This window comes from Patiria miniata, unplaced genomic scaffold (genome assembly GCF_015706575.1).
Source record: "Patiria miniata isolate m_02_andy unplaced genomic scaffold, ASM1570657v1 HiC_scaffold_28, whole genome shotgun sequence".
Classification (NCBI taxonomy): Eukaryota; Metazoa; Echinodermata; class Asteroidea; order Valvatida; family Asterinidae; genus Patiria; species Patiria miniata.
Genome location: NW_024037067.1, coordinates 6,702,459 through 6,720,763, shown reverse-complemented (window position 1 = coordinate 6,720,763; position 18,305 = coordinate 6,702,459). Strand labels below are relative to the sequence as shown.

Below are 18,305 nucleotides of genomic sequence, written 5' to 3'. Positions count from 1 at the left end.
AAACGTTAAAGCAACAGCCAACTGGGTGTCTCTAAAGTGGACAGGCAAGAAGAAAGAGCGAGTTCCCCGGATGAAGCAAGTAGTACACTACATCTGAACTGTGGAATTGTCCATCCGGACCAAGACAAGCTTGATTGTGACTTTGGATGAGCAAATGCCAGGTCTTGAGCACTGTCAATAGCTTTAGTTGAAGGAATGCAACTGGCTCTCTATAGTTGGCCAAGTGCTAGGTATTAAATGACCATCCAGATGGAATCTCAAACCCTGTCCGAGGTACCCAATGCGATGGTAGAAGGTGTAGTTACCTGGTACATAGTCCTAAAAGGTGCAGTGGGTCATAGCTAAGATGGGTAACTGGAATCGCTTTGGAGGTGACTCTTAGCGTAGATGGGAAGACAAAGGAAAGGCTGCACAGAGCTTCTGTGTGTCATGCACCAGGGAACTAGGTCTATCATCAAGATGCCAGAAGGTTCTGATGCCATCACGTTGTGTTTAACCTTCCCCAGTAAAGCCTGAAACGAAGTTGAAGGAGCTTAATACTGAAGATGAAAAACCACCTCAAGTGCGAGTAAGGTAGACTGTTAAAGGCTAAACTGGAGATACATTTACATGTAAGGTCTGCTGTAGCCTAACATCTAAGTACCACAGCAAATAGATCTGTTTTGCTGTAAAAAGGAATGTTGTCACAACAACGGTGATTCTTATAAAGACCCAAAGGAGGTGTGAAAATCCAAAGGTCTGTAGCGAAACCTTGTAGGTATGTGGAACTCCAACTTCTGATGATCCATGAATGGGTACTGTACAAGGACATTAGTATCCCAAAGATTGATGGAAGCAGCAAACCAACCGTCTCAAGAGACTGGAGGGAAGTAGAAAGCATTTCCATCTGAATTCCTTGCTGCATGTCGAGTCTGATAATGGGCTGCCATTCGTCAAACTGCTACTGACTGAGAAAGGTTGAAGTAAGCCGAAACCTGATCCAGTTGGAAGTATCCTGGTCTAGTTCATTCCTTAAGGAAAGATAACTTTCTCTAAAGCAACAAACAAGTGTATGTTGAGGCAGAAGCTCGTGGTCAGGGATAACCGAGGTAGATAAGAATTCTGAACAATGCTTCGAAGAAGTGTCTGACAACCCCTTTATGTATGAAGTTACATAAAACCACATCTGGCCGGACTCTGTAGGACAAATACTTGTTCTAAAGACTCGAAGCAGTGGAGATATGTCGAGATTCTGCTGTAAGCCAAGGATGAAGAGAAGGCCGGTCTACAAACTCCTAGCTGAATCATACTGGTTTGAGACCCGGTTGGAGACCGACGTAGAAGATGTACATGCATGCCAAGCACCTATGAGGATTAACTTATCTCAAAGTATGGAATCCTGCACCATAGTCTTGCTATATAACCTGATATTATGCAAAGAAACATTCATTCGAGACAAAAATGCCCAATAGCCAGAATTAGCAATAAGTCCAAATGCAATTCCACCAATCTAGACAATAAAGCAGAATGATAAAATCTCCAATAAAAACTGTATCAGTTAAGGGAGATATCATGGCAACTTGCAAGGGCACCAGACAAAGAAGAATATTCTGTGAAGGCCCCGTGGCATAGATAGATTGAAGAGTAAGGCAATAATCCTTGGTCTATTGTAAAAATCAACGAAGCATCCCAACAGGCTGATGAATATATAAACAGGCCAGCTAAGCAAGATATTCAAATGACAGAATATCAAAGAATCCAAATAAGGAATCCTCCTACACAACAAACCCCAACCCAATCGTATATATTGGGAAGAAGCAGGGAAAGAATGCTGCATCCAGACGCCAGTAACGTTTGAGTAACAATCTTGTAATGATATCAAACTAAAGTGGCATCAGGTTGCATCCTACTAAAAAGTACTATCCAAAGGTAGCTTGAGCGTAGATACATGTGAGCCTGTAATATGAACATGCTCAAAAGGACCAACCCACTGTTATAGGATGGAGAAACTGAAAGCTTACCGATAGCCGGTCGAGTGCTGCTAATGGAAAGGCGGCAAGGCTGTAGTGTTATCACGCATTTTCACTGAATAAATAACATTATAAGAGAAAACCCAGAAGGCAATCTCGAACATGGGAGACGACTCCAAAGAATAACTAATCACAATCCAATCGGCCCGAATGTCCGAAGTCAATCCTCCGTCCGAGTCCAATTGAAAACGCAAGTTGGAACCGCAAACAGGCTGGGCTCGGAAGGCGGTCCGCGCCGGGTCAAATCCCAGTGCCGTGGACAGTCGAGCAGTTGGTAAGATTAACTGCTGAAGTCATGTTGAAAAACCTCACGACGGTGTGTACCTTGGATGAAAAATCCACGGTAGAATGGAATCCTAGTCTCCGAGTTAAAAAGGAACCCCAAAATCCTTCAAAGAGTGTGGAGAAATCCCAAGACGATCGACGAGTACCCATCGGTAACGCAAAGTCATGAAGGTCACTTAAGAAAGTGCGCCCTCTGTAGGGCAAAACCACGTACATATGGCAAGTCTGGTTCCATGTGTACATGTAGCCATGCTGCACCGCACCACGTGTCGATATCGCGTGGCATGCATGGCCCCGTCCTTGTAAATGTTCTCAAAATTTGAAATTTCAGTTCATTTAAATCCAGTGTTCACAATAAAGTAAATATTTAAAATACACAAAAAAGCCCACTTAGTGTTGATTCTATCGAAGGCGATGGAGAAATCTCGGGCTCGCCCGGAAAGCTTGATCATGGTGTACGTCTGTACTTGCGTGTAGTGTTGATGAAGAAGGCGGTGGTGGGTGGTGCCCCGCCTCTGTGACCAGGCGGGCTGGTCGAATTACCGAGGGACCATTGGGTTTTGAACGCCAAGCCTCGCCTACCCGCAAGCACATGAGTGGCGATCTCTGATTCCGCTGCTTGCATGTGCTGTAGTACTAGTAGACCGTCGAATGTGCGGGATTTTCCGGGAATCTTGCAGTGACTCTCTCTGGAGAGAAGTGCTTGTTCCCGGGGTGTTTCCTACCGTCGAGCCCGGGAATTACATGTAGACCCGGTCGTAGTGGCGGGATTTTCCGGAAATCTTGCAGTGACTCTCGCTGGAGAGACGTGCCTATTCCCGGGGTATTTCCTACCGTCGAACCCGGGGATTAAATCCGGTTGAAGTGGCGTAAATATCACGCTTGGAGTGTACGATGGAGGGTGATTTAATTTCCTTTAGAAGAATGACTTGGGCTAACAGTAATAGTTTACTTTTTTTGGCGGAGGCCGCCATGTTTTTTTTGTTTTTTTTAACAGGCACAGCGAGTACAGTTAATTTGTACGTGTTGACGCTACGCGTCGCTGAAAAAACTAGGACGAGCTATTAGGTTACAGGGTCCTTTGTGGGCTTGGGGCATGCAGTGGACAATGAGGGTGTGGCTTGGGCGCTATTCTTTTCAGCGAATGTTTGTGCGCATGCGCGCTGATATGCAAATGTAGGTAAACAGAGGTGAGGTATTTTCTGTAATGGAAATTTATAATCAAGCATTTGCTTAAAACAAAAAAGCAAGCAGAGGGCACAGCAGAACAATAAACACCTAAGAAGTTATACAGAACAGTCCTTTTCAGGACTACCATTCTTCCAAAGAGAGAAATGACAATTTTTGCCCACAAAAAAATAAAAACAAACAAACAAACAAAATTACGAAATTAAGACAGCAAAATTTCCTTCACTCCAAATCCATTACAATCCTTGTAAGTGGAAATTCAGACCATGGAACCCCCCCCCAAAAAAAAGACGCACTTTTTTTAGTGACCATAACTCACTAAATGTTTTTCTAATTCAAAAGATGTTTTGTCGTAGGAAAGCTAAGGAACTAAACTTGTCAAATACGTATCAAGATTTCTGTTGTATTTTTTAAAAACCTGTGAAAAAGAGGGTGCTTTGAGGTGTTTTTTTTTTTTGGACACCCTGTTATAGGCCACAATAGCACTGACTCATACCAGCGTAATGCAATGGAGTGTTGTTATTGTCCGTCAGCTGTATCTCAAGTTCCTCCTTGTAATCAAGTATGAACTGCGATTGGCGATCCGTCAAGTGGTGGCGCTCTTCTTGGGTCAGATGGAAGATGCGTCCCTCCACTGTTGGTGAGATGGTGCACTGGGCCCTCTCGGCCAGGTCTAGGCTGGCCTGACGCATTAAACTGTGACGTCTTCATATTAAGTAGAAAGAGACATACCACTTTAGACCATGCAGCACCCTGTAATAGGGCTCACTCAATGACGGCCATCTCTGTAGAAAAACTGCAACTGCAAATTTTACGCAATCAAGCACGCATTGCACAGTGTTAAAAATGTTCCAAACACGCATGCTTGTTGCTCGAAATGTGTTTGAAATATGACGCAGCCGATGCACGTTATGCAAGTTGACGCTCAAAATGCCAATGCACATGGATGTCTGTAGGAAATGACGTCATTTGAATGAGACCTACAACTACCTCAACTCTTGAACTATAGAGTTCACTAGGCAATTCCATGAGACAGTGGACACGGCTTAAAAATGGAAAATGTATATCTTCAGAACTGCAGAACATCACAACCTCAACTGTGGTATCAAATTATAAATTGTGGTACACGATCCCATAATCTGGAACCAGATCCTGCCATCAACGGTCAGGTACTCGGGAACCCGGTTCCAATGCACAGCCCTATAATTAGCTACGATCTAGTGAGCCCACTGATAAGCCATATATGTCAGCTTAACAAACACAAAATTTAGTGCCATCAAATTTGCGAGTAAATATTTTTGCATTGATTTTTACCAGCAATATTCATATCTTTAGCAAGGCAGAGTCAACACATTTAACAAATTAATGTGCATCCACAATTGTCATTTCAGGTACATACATTCCCTTTGAAGAAGACTAACGCATCAGATCAAATAATTAATTTTCCTCAAAGTCAAATGATTACCATACACAAAATTGCAAAAGGCACTAATTAATGAAAGACAGCCTGCTTTAGAAATCATGAAGCTTGAACGTTGACCATGTTGGAGACCATTCCAGGCTATCTCTCCCTCCCCCCAAACAAACAAAAACACCACTTCTCCCCATCCCAAATAACTCTTTGTCTACAGAATGATTAGTGCCAATGTTTTCAAAAGACTTAGGGCGCATATCAATTCATATCCGTCCGGGATGAGTTCCGGAAAAATTGCAGACATTTAATTGGGTATAAATTTAAGGATTCTGAACAACTTCCCCGCAATCTTCCTGCAAGGTAGTTATCAGTATTGGTGAGTCAAGTAGTTTGCTAATGAACATTTTCCTGGAACATGTCCCGGACACACAGAGCTTCAATTCTTGCCAAGTGAATGATTTTACCTGCAACTTGTTCAGAACCCGTCCGGGATACGAATTGAGATGGACCTGTACTGTCTTCAAGAGGCGACATCCCAAGCTAATATTTTTTTCACAGGAGACAAACAGCCTAAAAGAATTTGACCAAGTGCCCTTACCTATTGAGACTAATCAGGCTCTGCCTATGGCCTGAACGGCAGGGCTTGAGACCCTTGACTATGTGGATGGACATGAAGTGATTCTGGACGATGGTAGACAGGATGGGACCCTCCTCTCTGGACGACAGATGCTTGCAGGCTCGGAGGACATCATAACCATCTTTACCTTGGGCTATATAGTCTTTGGTACACAATCTATAAATCTGTACATGGAAAAACAATACTACTTAATTTTTGATAAAAGTTCTTCACTCTTAAAAAGGGCAGTAAAGTTATAATACTGACACATTGTTTAAAATGGGTCTGTTCTGTTAAACCCTTGGTGCACACATTTTTTTGATTTAATGCTCAGGTTATAACATTTCGACAACCCTGTCCGACAAAGGGTTAACCCTTACAGTCAGGTGGCATATGGTCGGAATTGTGACCGACTGGGCCAAAGCACCAAACTTGGCAGAAAGATTCTTATAGCGCTAGAGAAGATATTTAGAAGGGGTGACACCTGAAATTCTTTTGGGAAGGGTGCCTAATTTGCATAAATCGTTAATCCCTGCCGTGTAATATATTTATTCCCATATTCGGGTATATTTTTATTTTTTATTTTTTTTGAAAAGTGTATTTTGGTGATTCTACTTGCATATTCTTACTTCAATAACGTTTTGTAAAGCATATAAGTGACTGAATAATTAGGAGGACATAGTAAAGAACCAAAATTGCTATTATTGTACCCTAAAGTTACGCACATTTACCTTTTCCTTAGATATCATCAACTAGTCTCGCCAAACGTGGGAATTGATGAGCTTCAAATTCACAAAGTTACTTACTGGCATAGTTACCCTAACAAAAATAAGTGGAAATCATGTGAAAATTGATAACATCTTGGTGTTTAGCCCAAAAGACCAAAAAAGGGGATAAAATGTGGTGTCTGTAAATTGGGCTACTACGGGAAGGGTAATGTGGGGACTTGAACAAGTTCAAAGAAATCCCCCCAAATAAGAGATTATTGTTGTTCACAATAATTTTGTCTACGCCAAAACGTTTTCTCAACAATAATTTTGGGACTTTCCTTGAACTTGTTCCAGTCTTCCATGTTAGGCAACCCTTCACCTACTTGTTAGCCCAATTTATGGACTCCTCGTTTTTTTTTCCAGTTATTTGTTTTCTGGGCTAAATATCACAATGTTATCATTGTTCACATGATTTTACATAAGGTTTTAATAGGGTAACTGTGCCAGTAAGCCATTCGGTGAATTTGAAGTTCATCAATGCTGATGTTTGGCAAGACTAATTGATGATATCTGGAGACAAGGTAAATGCGCGCAACTTTAGGGCATTATAGTAGCCATTTTGGATCGTTTCTATATCCTCATAATTATTCAGTCACTTTATGCTTTGGAAAATGTTATTTAAGTAAAGATATAGAATCCCCAAAATACACTTTTCAATTTTGTTTTTTTTTAAATATACCCCCATATGGGAATAAATATATTACACGCAGGTATTAACAAATTATGCAAATTAGGCACCCTTCCAAAAATAATTTCAGGTGTCACCCCTTCTAAATATCTTCTCTAGGTCCATAAGAATCTATCTGCCAAGTTTGGTGCTTTGGACCAGTCGGTCACGATCTTGACGAAAATTAGATCTAAGCCACCTGACTATTATGGGTGTAAAGATTTCATCAACGTATAAAAAACTGATGTATTTTCGTATGTGTCATTCTATAAATAAAGGATTTAAAGTGTGCATATTTCTGTCCCTGTTAACTGTTTATTTTGTAATTTGCCATTCAAACATCATCACCAATGACTTCAAATGATTTTTTATTTGTTGGGTAGGTAGTTTGCAATTAACGACCACTTTTGGAGGACCACTGCATTAATAAGGAGTGCATCAGAATTATAAAATAACAGCGTTGCTGTTGAAACCCCTCAGCCGAAGTTTGTCGAAAAGGGCAAACTGACATTCCATGCAGAAACTATTAACTCACCACAGTGACCTTGACCTTTGACCTTTGACCCCAAAACCTATCCCAACTTGCTACTCCAAGGGCAATCCACTACCAAAGTAAGACACCAAAATCTCATTTCTAATTCAGGTTATCATCCAGAAACTATTTACCTTTAGCTCACCACAGTGACCTTGACCTTTGACCCAAAACCAATCCCAACTTGCCTACTCCCAAGGGCAACCCCCTACCAAAGTTAGACACCAAAATCTCATTTCTAACTGAAGTTATCATCCGGAAACCATTTACCTTTAACTCACCACAGTGACCTTGACCTTTGACCTTTTGACCCCAAAACCAATCCCAACTTACCTACTCCCAAGGGCAACCCCCTACCAAAGTTAGACATTAAAATCTCATTTCTAACTCAAGTTATCATCCGGAAACCATTTACGTTTAACTCACCACGGTGACCTTGACTTTTGACCTTTTGACCCCAAAACCAATCCCAATTTACCTACTTCCAAGGGCAACCCCCTACCGAAGTTACAATCCCAAACAACATTTCTAACTCAAGTTATCATCCAGAAACTAAGCTGCCCGGACGGACGGACGGACGGACGGACGTTCCAGCCAGACGGAATTGTGGGGTGATAGCATTGTGTTCCCATTATCCCTTTTTCTAAAGATTCTCTTCTGGGGTGATGTTTTTCTATTGTGAAAATAGTGGGGTGATGTGTCCTGAAAGGAACATCAGACATACGGACGGACGGACGCCGTAGGCGTTGACAATACCCCTCGAGCCTCTCGGCTGAGGGGTAACAATTTTAGATGACAGATGCAACAGGGACACAAAGTGTACCACAAATTTATAGAATGAAGATTGTGCAAACCCTAAACTGTTGAAGTTCAGCTCAGTGGATATTACACCTTTCGAGAAAACAGTGAAAAAACCATGCACAACCTTTTGATTACGAAACATGATTTCTTCATAAAATAAAATTCTTTATTCCCAACGATCAGTTAATTGAGTGATTGTTGGAAATCACCTACATGAACACTTCTTGATTTTGCTATAAAATGACAGTGTGTTAAGTACCAGTACCATATTTGGGAAAAATGCAAATGATCCTGGTACTTACCTTACTTGGAGAAACAGGCTGACCCCCGACACTAATGGAGTAAGGATCCACTCGACAGCCTGGGGAAGCCTCGGGGTTAAATCCAAACTTCATTCCTCCTACTTGAGGGAAGCGGCCATCTTTCTTAGGATGTTGGGAGACGCCGTTCTCTAGAGCTTGCCACAGCTGAATGCCTGCATTCACAAAACATTAGTTATGATCAACATGGGTCATTTTCCTGATGGAATAACATACAATTCCAAAAACAACATTGCCACAACCAAAGTTCTACATGCATTTATACTAGGTGAAAAACCAAACCAAACTGTATTATTTCCTTACAAATATACGTCAGACTCGTCTTTGAATTTGCTAACTAAATTTCTGAACGTGTAGCTATCGAAGCACATACAGATATAAAAGTTTGGGGAAAAAACCCAAATAATGGAACTGCACTTTTTATAAAAAAAAACTGAGCAAAAGCTCTCACAAACTGACAGAAATGTCACAAAAATTAACACTAAGGTTTTGACATCAATGTAAAAGGCAGAAAGAGTTGTATATGTCTGATGTATCTGATAGAGTTATATGGTATAGTTATCTGGCATCAACTGACGTTATATCTTTGATGAAATGTTATTGTTATATCGTGCTTGGATACTGTAATTTCATTGGTCTAGGACGGCCACGTGTCTGGACAATAAAAATGCATGTCACACACTGAGGGTGATATCACATTGCTTTCATTGCGCGTTGCGCCCGCATGTGGAACCTGGCAGCGCACTAGCTCTGCGCAATGAGAACTGCAACGTCAAACGCTTAGTCTCGTGTCCAGCAGGACATCAAACCTTCAGTTATCAAAGGTTGCATCTCAGTGATTTAATATTTACTTCTCATACAGTAGGCTACAACCATGTATCTTTTAGAGTTATTGGCATGATATAACAAAACAATTTTTGACTACTGTAATGTGGGATATGTCGTTTTTAACCTCCTTGGGACGCATAGCACCCTCGGCGAATATGTGCCTCTGGGTGTTCAAACCGTCATATCCCACATCACAGCAGTCAACAATTGTTTTTACCTTAATTGTTTACACCTTAAACATGAGTTAACTTTGGAGAATTTTTTTCAAAGGGGGTCTAAGCAAAATTATGCAATGCACCTGAGAACTTCGTTATTTTTGTGGAAGCATGTAACAGGACTCCTGCTCCTTTAGGAAAATAAAATTCCATGACTTTTCCATGACCACATTACGAAAATCCACAACATCGTTCATCAAAATGCACATCACAACTGTAAAACTTGTTCACGGGGCAAAATAAATTGAAGTCAAAATGCTAGCATTAGCCAATGTTGTCGCATTTTGTCAGGTACAAAATTCAGATTTCCGATGCTAAATTATGAAAATTCCATGACTTTTCCAAGACTTCTGTCATTTTTACAAATTTCTATGACTTCTCCAGACCCGAAAATTGAAAGTAAAATTCCATGAATTGTCCAGGTTTTTTTTCAGGCCGCGAGATCCCTAAAATAACATACGGAGTACTTATACTGCAGTGATGTGTTTTGCAACTTGAAGTAAAACAAAACCAAGATCAATCTTCCAAATCTTTTCAATTTCTTTCTTAAATGCTGTAATTACCAGTTAATTGAAGCACAACCAACGAGTCAACCATTGGCAGGAGACACGTCAGGTCTTTCTTCTTAAACCAGCCAGCTGGGTGGATCATGTCGGACCGGAAAGTCCCTGAATTCAGCAATGCTACATCGGCATTGGTGGAGGCCAGCATTATGTCAGTCACAAAGTTCCCTATAATAGAAAGAAAACAGTGACCATTTCAACCCTCAGATGCAAAGTTCCAACATTCTCTAAATTCCCAGTATACATGTAGGAATACTGAATTTTCAGTGTACGTTTCCTAAATACTGCAAATGTTCTGACGGGCATTTGCGTTTCTTTTGATTTCTGGCAGATTTTGTAAATTATAATTATACGACATTGCACATATGCTAAACAAGATTTCATGTTTTCAACTTTGCAAAGAAGTCTATGGGTACATGGTAATTACTGAATCCTCATTTCGCATTCTTTCACGCAAGCAAAGAAAAGATGGACACTTGCTGTGCACAAACATTGGAACACACATAGCATCCTTATGCTGTACAATGGGGGGTTTTTTTGGAGGGGGAAATTTTGCACTCACATTTGTACACGTACAAGAACTGTTTCTTTAAAGGGAAGATACAACATTAGCAAACATCAAAAACAAAATGATCAAGTTACCACGAAATTCTTTACTGGACTGTTGGGGAATGACAGTCTAAAGCATCCCGTACAATCGTGGCTCTTGGTGTGCTGACATTTTTAAGTAAAGTCGTATTTTTGTATCAATTCCCAACGCTGGTCAGCCGACCAGCGTTGGAGAAAACTGGCTTTTTTTTTAAACTGCTCCTAATTTTTCATAATTTATTCCGCATTTTCCTTGCAATTGATTACTCACCTGTGAAGGGGTACAAGTCAGCTAGACTGATTCTCTGACCTTATAATTCCCCAACGTCTATTAATTGCTTTGTTTTACCTTAAGTGGGGTCAGGGAACCAGACTACACGAACAGGATTGTTTTTTTTGGTTTTTACAACATCTAAGAACCCAAAACATGAAACAAAGTCAGTTTAAGAATATTTGCTTTAACATACTAATCCTCCAAATCCATTTACATGTATTTCTGAAAATTACAACAAAAGCATATGCTGTACATTCACTTTAATTCCATTCGTACCTACTACAGTTTTGCATGCAAGTGGGATATTGTAAAAACCCAAAACGAAAAATTGTACTAGCACAGCTGAAATATCAACTGGCTTATTACCCGTGCTGTCGTCGAAGTCTTGTAATGGATCACATGTATATCACAAGTGCTGTCATAGGTATTCAAAAGACCATTCACAAGTCCAGTCACAAGAAACAGGGGGATAAAAATAACAAATGAATGCCTTTGACCCACTTCATTTGAATAGCTTTTGAGTTGGATGACTTGTGATGGACTTACAATGACTTGTAATCCATTATCAAGCACCTGTTTATTACCTAAGTTAGTTTCCTGGGTTCGGATTGAAGCGAATCTGGCGTCCAAGTCCACCTCAATGTTGCCTAGTGTGCCTTCTAACTCTGTGCCAAGAATTTCTGGTTTGAGGGGTAAAATAAGAACATTCTTAAAAAAAACAGTGTGAAAGCCAGCTTAATATTTTTCACCCATCTAACAGTATTTAAAAGTCTGTAGTATTTAAAAGTACTATTGATCTTTAAAGTAGTAATACAACTTTCACCTTTATGTCAACCTGTATGGTCAGTAAGAAAAAATGTATTCCAGTGTAAACAAAATCTGAATCTCTGCATAACATCTGTTTTTTGAAAAAAATGTTATAGGCCTATATAAGAATGGCAGAATGCAACATCTTTAACACAGAATCTCAACAATGTGCAAGTCGTTAAATATCCCTGAAATCACAGGAGAAAAAGTATATTGTTCAATTGAAGACCAAGTTTCCTTCATCCCTGTACACAACATGTTCAGAGGTGAATTTAAAAACAGACGTTTGACATTTTCCCAACTGTTTGTTGCATGACTGTAAGTGATGTAAGTGTGATGTAATATGTGATGTGATGTAAAATGATGTAAGTGTGTTTGAATTTGAAACTCTGCATTAATAGCTCATAATAGGCCTCGTTCAAATGACGTCATTTCCTACAGACAATCCACGTGCATCAGCATTTTGAGCTTCAACTTGCACAACGCACAACAGCTGCGTCGTATTTCGAACACATGACGAGCAACAAGCGTGCGTGTTAGGAACATTTTCAACACTGCACAATGTGTACGTAGTTGCAGTTTTCGTACATAGATGGCCGTCATTGAGCTAGCCGTATTGACTATGCATGCCAGTTCCCTTTTGGGCATAGGCCTCGTTGTTAAGCTGTGTGACTTAAGATCAGAAGGTCAGGAATCCCAGTCAAGCTTGGGGCCACATGTTGCATCCTGCAGGCAAGCCACTTCGCCTCCACTTGTTTCTCTCCACCTAGCACAGGCGTAGCCAGGAATTTTAAAACAAGGGGGGCCAAGTCCGGCCAACCTTAACAAACCCCTTTGTGTATGGTTTGTGCGTTTAATCATTTAAAGGGTCCGTGTGATGACATTTTCTTAGGAATACATTTTGTTTAATTTTCTACTCCTCTTAAATGCATGAAAACTATTTGACATCCCTTTTTTAGTTATTTAAGTGAAAAGAGCACTTCTTTAAACATTTTTTAAAATTCTATGCTTTAACGGACAACTGAGAGTGATTTTGCTGTAATGTTATTTCAGGAAGCAGTTTATTAGGGGTTTGCTGTTCAAATTGTGAACCCAAAATTTGTTCACTGAAAACATTTGTGAGAAAGGTTGCCTATTGGCTTACTGCCATGTTCTGACACAATAACGAATCACCAAAGAAAAGAAATTTTGCGACAGCAATATATCCAAAATTCTGGCAACATTTTGTGCTGAAATAGCTGTAGCATTGAGTTTTCTGCCCGGAATGACATCACAGTTTTACTCATGAATATGGAAATTTGCATCAGCATAAAAACAAAAAAAGGCACCAAAACACTCTTGAAAATGCCAAAACGAAAATCAAAATAAGGTTAAAATGGGACACAAAGTTACATTTTTAAGGATTGCATTAAAAAAATTACATTGCATGGGCACTTTAATATTGAAGCGATATTGTTCATCATGCCATGGCAACAGATTATAGTCGATGAATGAATTTTGCGGAAGCTGTTTAAATATTCAACAGTGCGAGTTACATGCAATATAATACTGATGCTTTGTAGTCCCATAATTTTGTGCAGACCTGCGCGTTAATCGTTGTTCCACATGTATTCTTAATCAGTGTCCTAGACAGGGTGAAATAATTGCATGGGGGAATTTGTTCGTCAAGGACTAAGGCAAGCGCACAGCATGAAGCCCTTACAGCGTGAAGCAGGCCCTGGAAAATTTTGGATTCTAGATGCTCTGTGATAAGGTGATTCCTGGCCACTTTCCCCTGCCTTTTTTTCGCAAGATTATAAGATTATAAAGATTATAAGGAGACTCTGGAGAGTTCATTTCATTGGTTTACTCTTACTCTTATAAAGTTTCATATTAATCAAAGTTGAGAACCATGTTTTTCCATCTCCATATTTTTAATAAAATTTACTTTTGGAAAAGGGATTACCGTAATTTTTGGAATATAAACCGCGCGGCGTATAAGCCGCAGCACGCAAAAATCTGCAAATTAAGATTTGAAGTCGGCGTATAAGCCGCACTGGCACTGGCATATAAGCCGCACCGACCGCAGCGGTTTCAATTTTTTTTAAGGCTTCCAAATTCTAGTCAAAATGCTCTGAACCAGTTCCATTTACACTATGAAACTATAACAAGGGCCACAAAAGTTATATCAAATCATTTACAGTCAGTAGGCCTACTCTTACAAACAAATATGGAAATTTGTGATGAGAAATAAACACCAGGAATTGCTGCTGGCTGGCCCGTACGTCCCCGGCCTTAAAAGTTAGAGCATGGCCTGGCAGCCTGCGCCGGCTTGCGAATGACAACGTATTCCCGCAGCACTTGAGAGAGTATGCAACCCACCATGTGTCGTCTGACTGGAGCACTACAAATCTTGCTTTGTGGCAACAGATGCTGATTTGTTTTGTCCTAAGAATAAACAGGTCCGTTTTTACAACAAAAGTTATCAAATTGTTATTATTACTAATGAGAAGTAAGGTCAAAAATTCAAGTTTCGATCGTAAATTTCTTCAAAAACAGTCACCACGATGCTGACATTTTTATGGACGCATCCATTAATTTCGTAAGGGGTAATTTAGCCCCTGTTTTGAGTTTTACATCGTTTCTTGAATACACTTCAAGAAAAAAAATATATTGTAACGTTGAACAACTGATTATCGAATAAAGAAATGTTTCGAACTCCATAAAAAAGTATTAGTTGTCTTTTTTCTTTTTTAAAACAGTGGAAATATTGGTAATTATTGTTCCCAAGAAAGTACACCCCTTTATTACCACAAATGGTGTGGTCTGCATGGGGCCGGGAATACAGCGCATGCAGCAGCACCAGTATCACGTACCGGTACGGCTGGTCGAAAGCAGCATCGAAGAGACCGTGAGCTTTCACTCACGCATATGGCCGGCCGGCCTGCCGTACTTTTTCCGCTCGGTACCTTTTCGTGGGACGTGCTTTCGGTTTGTTAAAAAGAGGGCGCTGTTGAACATGGCTGCTGGGTTTTTAATTTGTCTCCAGTTTGAATGTAAAAAATCCGTTTTTATCATGTTGCGTGTACACCATCCTGCTTTTTTGGACTTGTTTTTAGCCTTGTGAGTCGTCATAGATTAAGGTATGATGCATTTTGCCAGTGTATTGCCGTTCTATACCGAGATTTTTGTGACTGTTTTGTGTCAGCTTGTATCATTCAGTGGCACATTGACTTATTCACCACAGCAATTGCGGCACAACTATTTGTGCTTTCATTCATCAACAGACTCAGAGATAGTTTTTCATCCTAGTAGTTCCTTGCTAGTGAACTGTGACATGATTCCTGTTACAGTTGGAAACCGTGCCTCACTACTCCATAGTTGTCGGAATGTATGCACTTGCACGAATCTGATTCAGATACATACCAGTCATGTCAGTAAATACAACCAGTCGAAAGTTGCCACGTTCTGCATGTTGAATGCTCGATCAATCAAAAACAAGGCTGATGAGTTCGTTGAGTTTGTGCTGGATAAGGGTTTGGATGTGGAAGGAATTTCCGAGACTTGGCTTACTCCGAATGACCCAGCTGTTATCGCTGATTTAACTCCTGATGGATACTCCTTCCATCATATACCACGTGCCAGTAAACGTGGAGGAGGTGTTGGCCTACTATGCAAGAATTCAATCAAGATTACAATCAAGAAGAATTGCAGGAAGTTTTCTACTTTTGAAGTTCTGCAAGCGGAACTGGCCGGCACAGAGACTTCTATTCATCTTGTGATCATCTACCAGCCACCAGGGTTTCCTGTCAGTGCATTTCTTGATGAGTTTGCTCCATTTATCGAAACCTACCTTTTTGTGCAATCATCATTATTCATTACTGGGGACTTCAACATACACATGGACAATCCATCAGCTGCAAACCCTTCTCAGTTTTTGTATGTGCTTGCTTCTCATGGATTGAAACAATACATCAGTGTCGCCGATACATTTGAAATCAGTGTAATTTAATCCAAAAAAAACTCAAACAAAAGAGCAATAACAGTCAAACTCAACAGCTTAACACTAGTGTTTAGCCATGTCATGACCACAAAAATTAACGTTTTCCATGAAAAATTTCCCAAAATTTTCTTGGTATTATTATTCAGTCCAATTTCAATTTTCGCGCCTAACCTTAGGTTCAGGTTTACTGTACGCAAAACCATCAGCAGATCGGCGGCAAGACAAAATGTGAAAGATACATGTACATGCATGTGTTCTTCTATCGTCTGACATCAACAGAAAGTAAATCATCGGCGATTGTAATTTGCACATGTTACATCACAATTTGCAGGAAGCATTGTCACTTTTTAATGTAAAAAAATAACTCAATTGTAGATGACGCTGCTCAAGCTGAGAATAAACATCAGTGATATTGGGAATTGCTACCTAGCTATACCCTACCACTGAACTATGATCTTGAGTCCAAAAAAATACCTGCGTGCACTTGAGAAAACAACACACTACGTTCCGTCATGTCAGAGCATAGTGGTCAGAGCATGTCTGCAACACTAAAGGGTTTTGTGACAAAAATGGCTGATTGTTTTTTCCTGAGAACGAACATGTCCCTTTTAATTAGTACCAAACTTCTCAGATTTTCTTTTGACAGCCACTTGAGTTCAATTTTTTTTCAGATTGCGACTCCCTTCGAAAAATCAAGCCAGTGCCGAAATTTTTTGGACAGATTCATTTATAGTTTCAGGGGTGCTACTAAAAACATTTCTTCAGAGTTATACATCGTTTTTTGAGTAAATACTTTACGGTAATTATATGGTGATGTTGAAGAACTCATTTTCAAACAAGAAAATGTATCCGACTCCAAGTAATTAAAGTATCATTTGTAATTTTGAAAGGAAAGGGAACGAAGGCAAATTGTTTATACTAAAGCACAACCCTTGACCGTAAATTGTGTGGTCCAAAGAGTATTGTGTGTGACACGTACATGTGGATCACACTGGCAGTGACACTGCACAGTACATCGTGCTGCGCGTTCTTTGTAGAGAATGCATACGTTCGTATGCATGATAGCATGGATATCAGCCTATTTGTACGTACGGGTACAGGTACTACGGTGGGGATTTGTTTTTTTGAGGATAACACCTTTTTTTATTTGTCATAAATTTATTGTTAAGGCATAGGGAACAATGATGGCCATGGCCCCCTCTGCCCCCCCCCCCCCCCCCCCCCCCCCCATTTGGGTATGCCATTGCCACACAGGAGTATAACGAAAATGCATCCCATCCAGGGGAAAATAGAAATATTCTCAGTCATCTCATGCCAAGGACAGACTTTTTACGTTGCATACTTTTTGGCCGATAGGCAACTTACTCTTGTAATTGGTGATGATTTCCTTCACCTCCGCGTCCTCGAGCACCTCAGACGTGACGTCGATGCGTTCCACCTTCACCCTGGTTTGGCCAAAATCAGAAAAGGTCAGCTGCAGTTGGGACAGGGTCCTGAAGTCTGTGCCGCTCTTTACGATGAACTTCCCGTTCCGCTGCAAGAAAACAAATTTACAGTACAATCTGATTCAAAATGAAGCAATGACTTTTCCTGAGGAATAGCAGGGGCTGCCGCGCATTCCCGAGAGTTTCAAAAAGACACAAATGTCCCATATCATACGCAGCCAACAGTAGTTTGGTTTTATGTTAGGCCAAGTAAAAAAATAAACCAGTTTTTTTGTCCCCGCCCACTTCCTTTTTCCCGCATACCTTGTTTTTTGGGTTTTTGTAATTCAAACATTTGTAATATATTTTCTAAAATATAGTTTGCACAAATATTGTTTTATTTATACATTTTCATTTGTTTCCAACAAAATTTTAGCTACATGTATGTAAAAAGGGCGACAGCTCCTTTGGTCATAATTTTATATCAGCAAAAGAGTCGGGTAAATATGGAAGAACCCATCCCCCATGTTGGAAAATCTACCATCTTGGGGAGAAAAGGGGGGGGGGCCTTTTTCATTTTTTCAAAAAGCCTGAATGAAAACTATTTGAATTATTTATTCTGCTTTAGACCAATAAGTCAAAAAGACAAATGTTGTGACTTACTCTGTAAGAAAAGAATAAAAAGGCTCTGATTCCTTATGCTTTTTTCGACAGATGTGAAAGCTGAGTCCAGGCTGCATCATGTGCATAAACATACTGTGCAACGTGTTGTGCCTCAATTCCAATGATGTGCTACACGGTATCCAAGTTATAATTATCATAAGTCACATTCCTTCTTTCCGCAAAGTCTAAATTAAAAAGTTTCCTGTCGCAGACATTTTTCGAAGACTCCTTTGCAGCTGCAGATAAGTAAAACTCTGAGAACAAAAGATCAAGGTCCACCCAAATTTAACTGTCAGTTTATTCCAAATTTCCAAAAGTAGCTTCAGAGTCCAAACTGAAATATCTATTGCCCTAGATAA

At 40.1% G+C, this 18,305-nt stretch overlaps 1 protein-coding gene across 3 annotated transcripts in view; it reads right to left on the bottom strand.

The window, feature by feature from the left end:
* The window catches only part of LOC119734831 (mannosylglucosyl-3-phosphoglycerate phosphatase-like), a 66,944-nt gene that overhangs the window by 6,614 nt on the left and 42,025 nt on the right, over nucleotides 1-18,305 (bottom strand). For all 3 annotated transcript variants that reach the window (XM_038208405.1, XM_038208407.1, XM_038208406.1), the window contains exons 8-13: nucleotides 17,225-17,393; nucleotides 11,655-11,750; nucleotides 10,209-10,376; nucleotides 8,585-8,757; nucleotides 5,495-5,697; nucleotides 3,979-4,187 (exon numbers count right to left, since the gene is read on the bottom strand). In XM_038208405.1, the coding sequence (XP_038064333.1) occupies nucleotides 3,979-4,187; nucleotides 5,495-5,697; nucleotides 8,585-8,757; nucleotides 10,209-10,376; nucleotides 11,655-11,750; nucleotides 17,225-17,393 (1,018 nt within the window). The remainder of the gene's footprint in view (nucleotides 1-3,978; nucleotides 4,188-5,494; nucleotides 5,698-8,584; nucleotides 8,758-10,208; nucleotides 10,377-11,654; nucleotides 11,751-17,224; nucleotides 17,394-18,305) is intronic.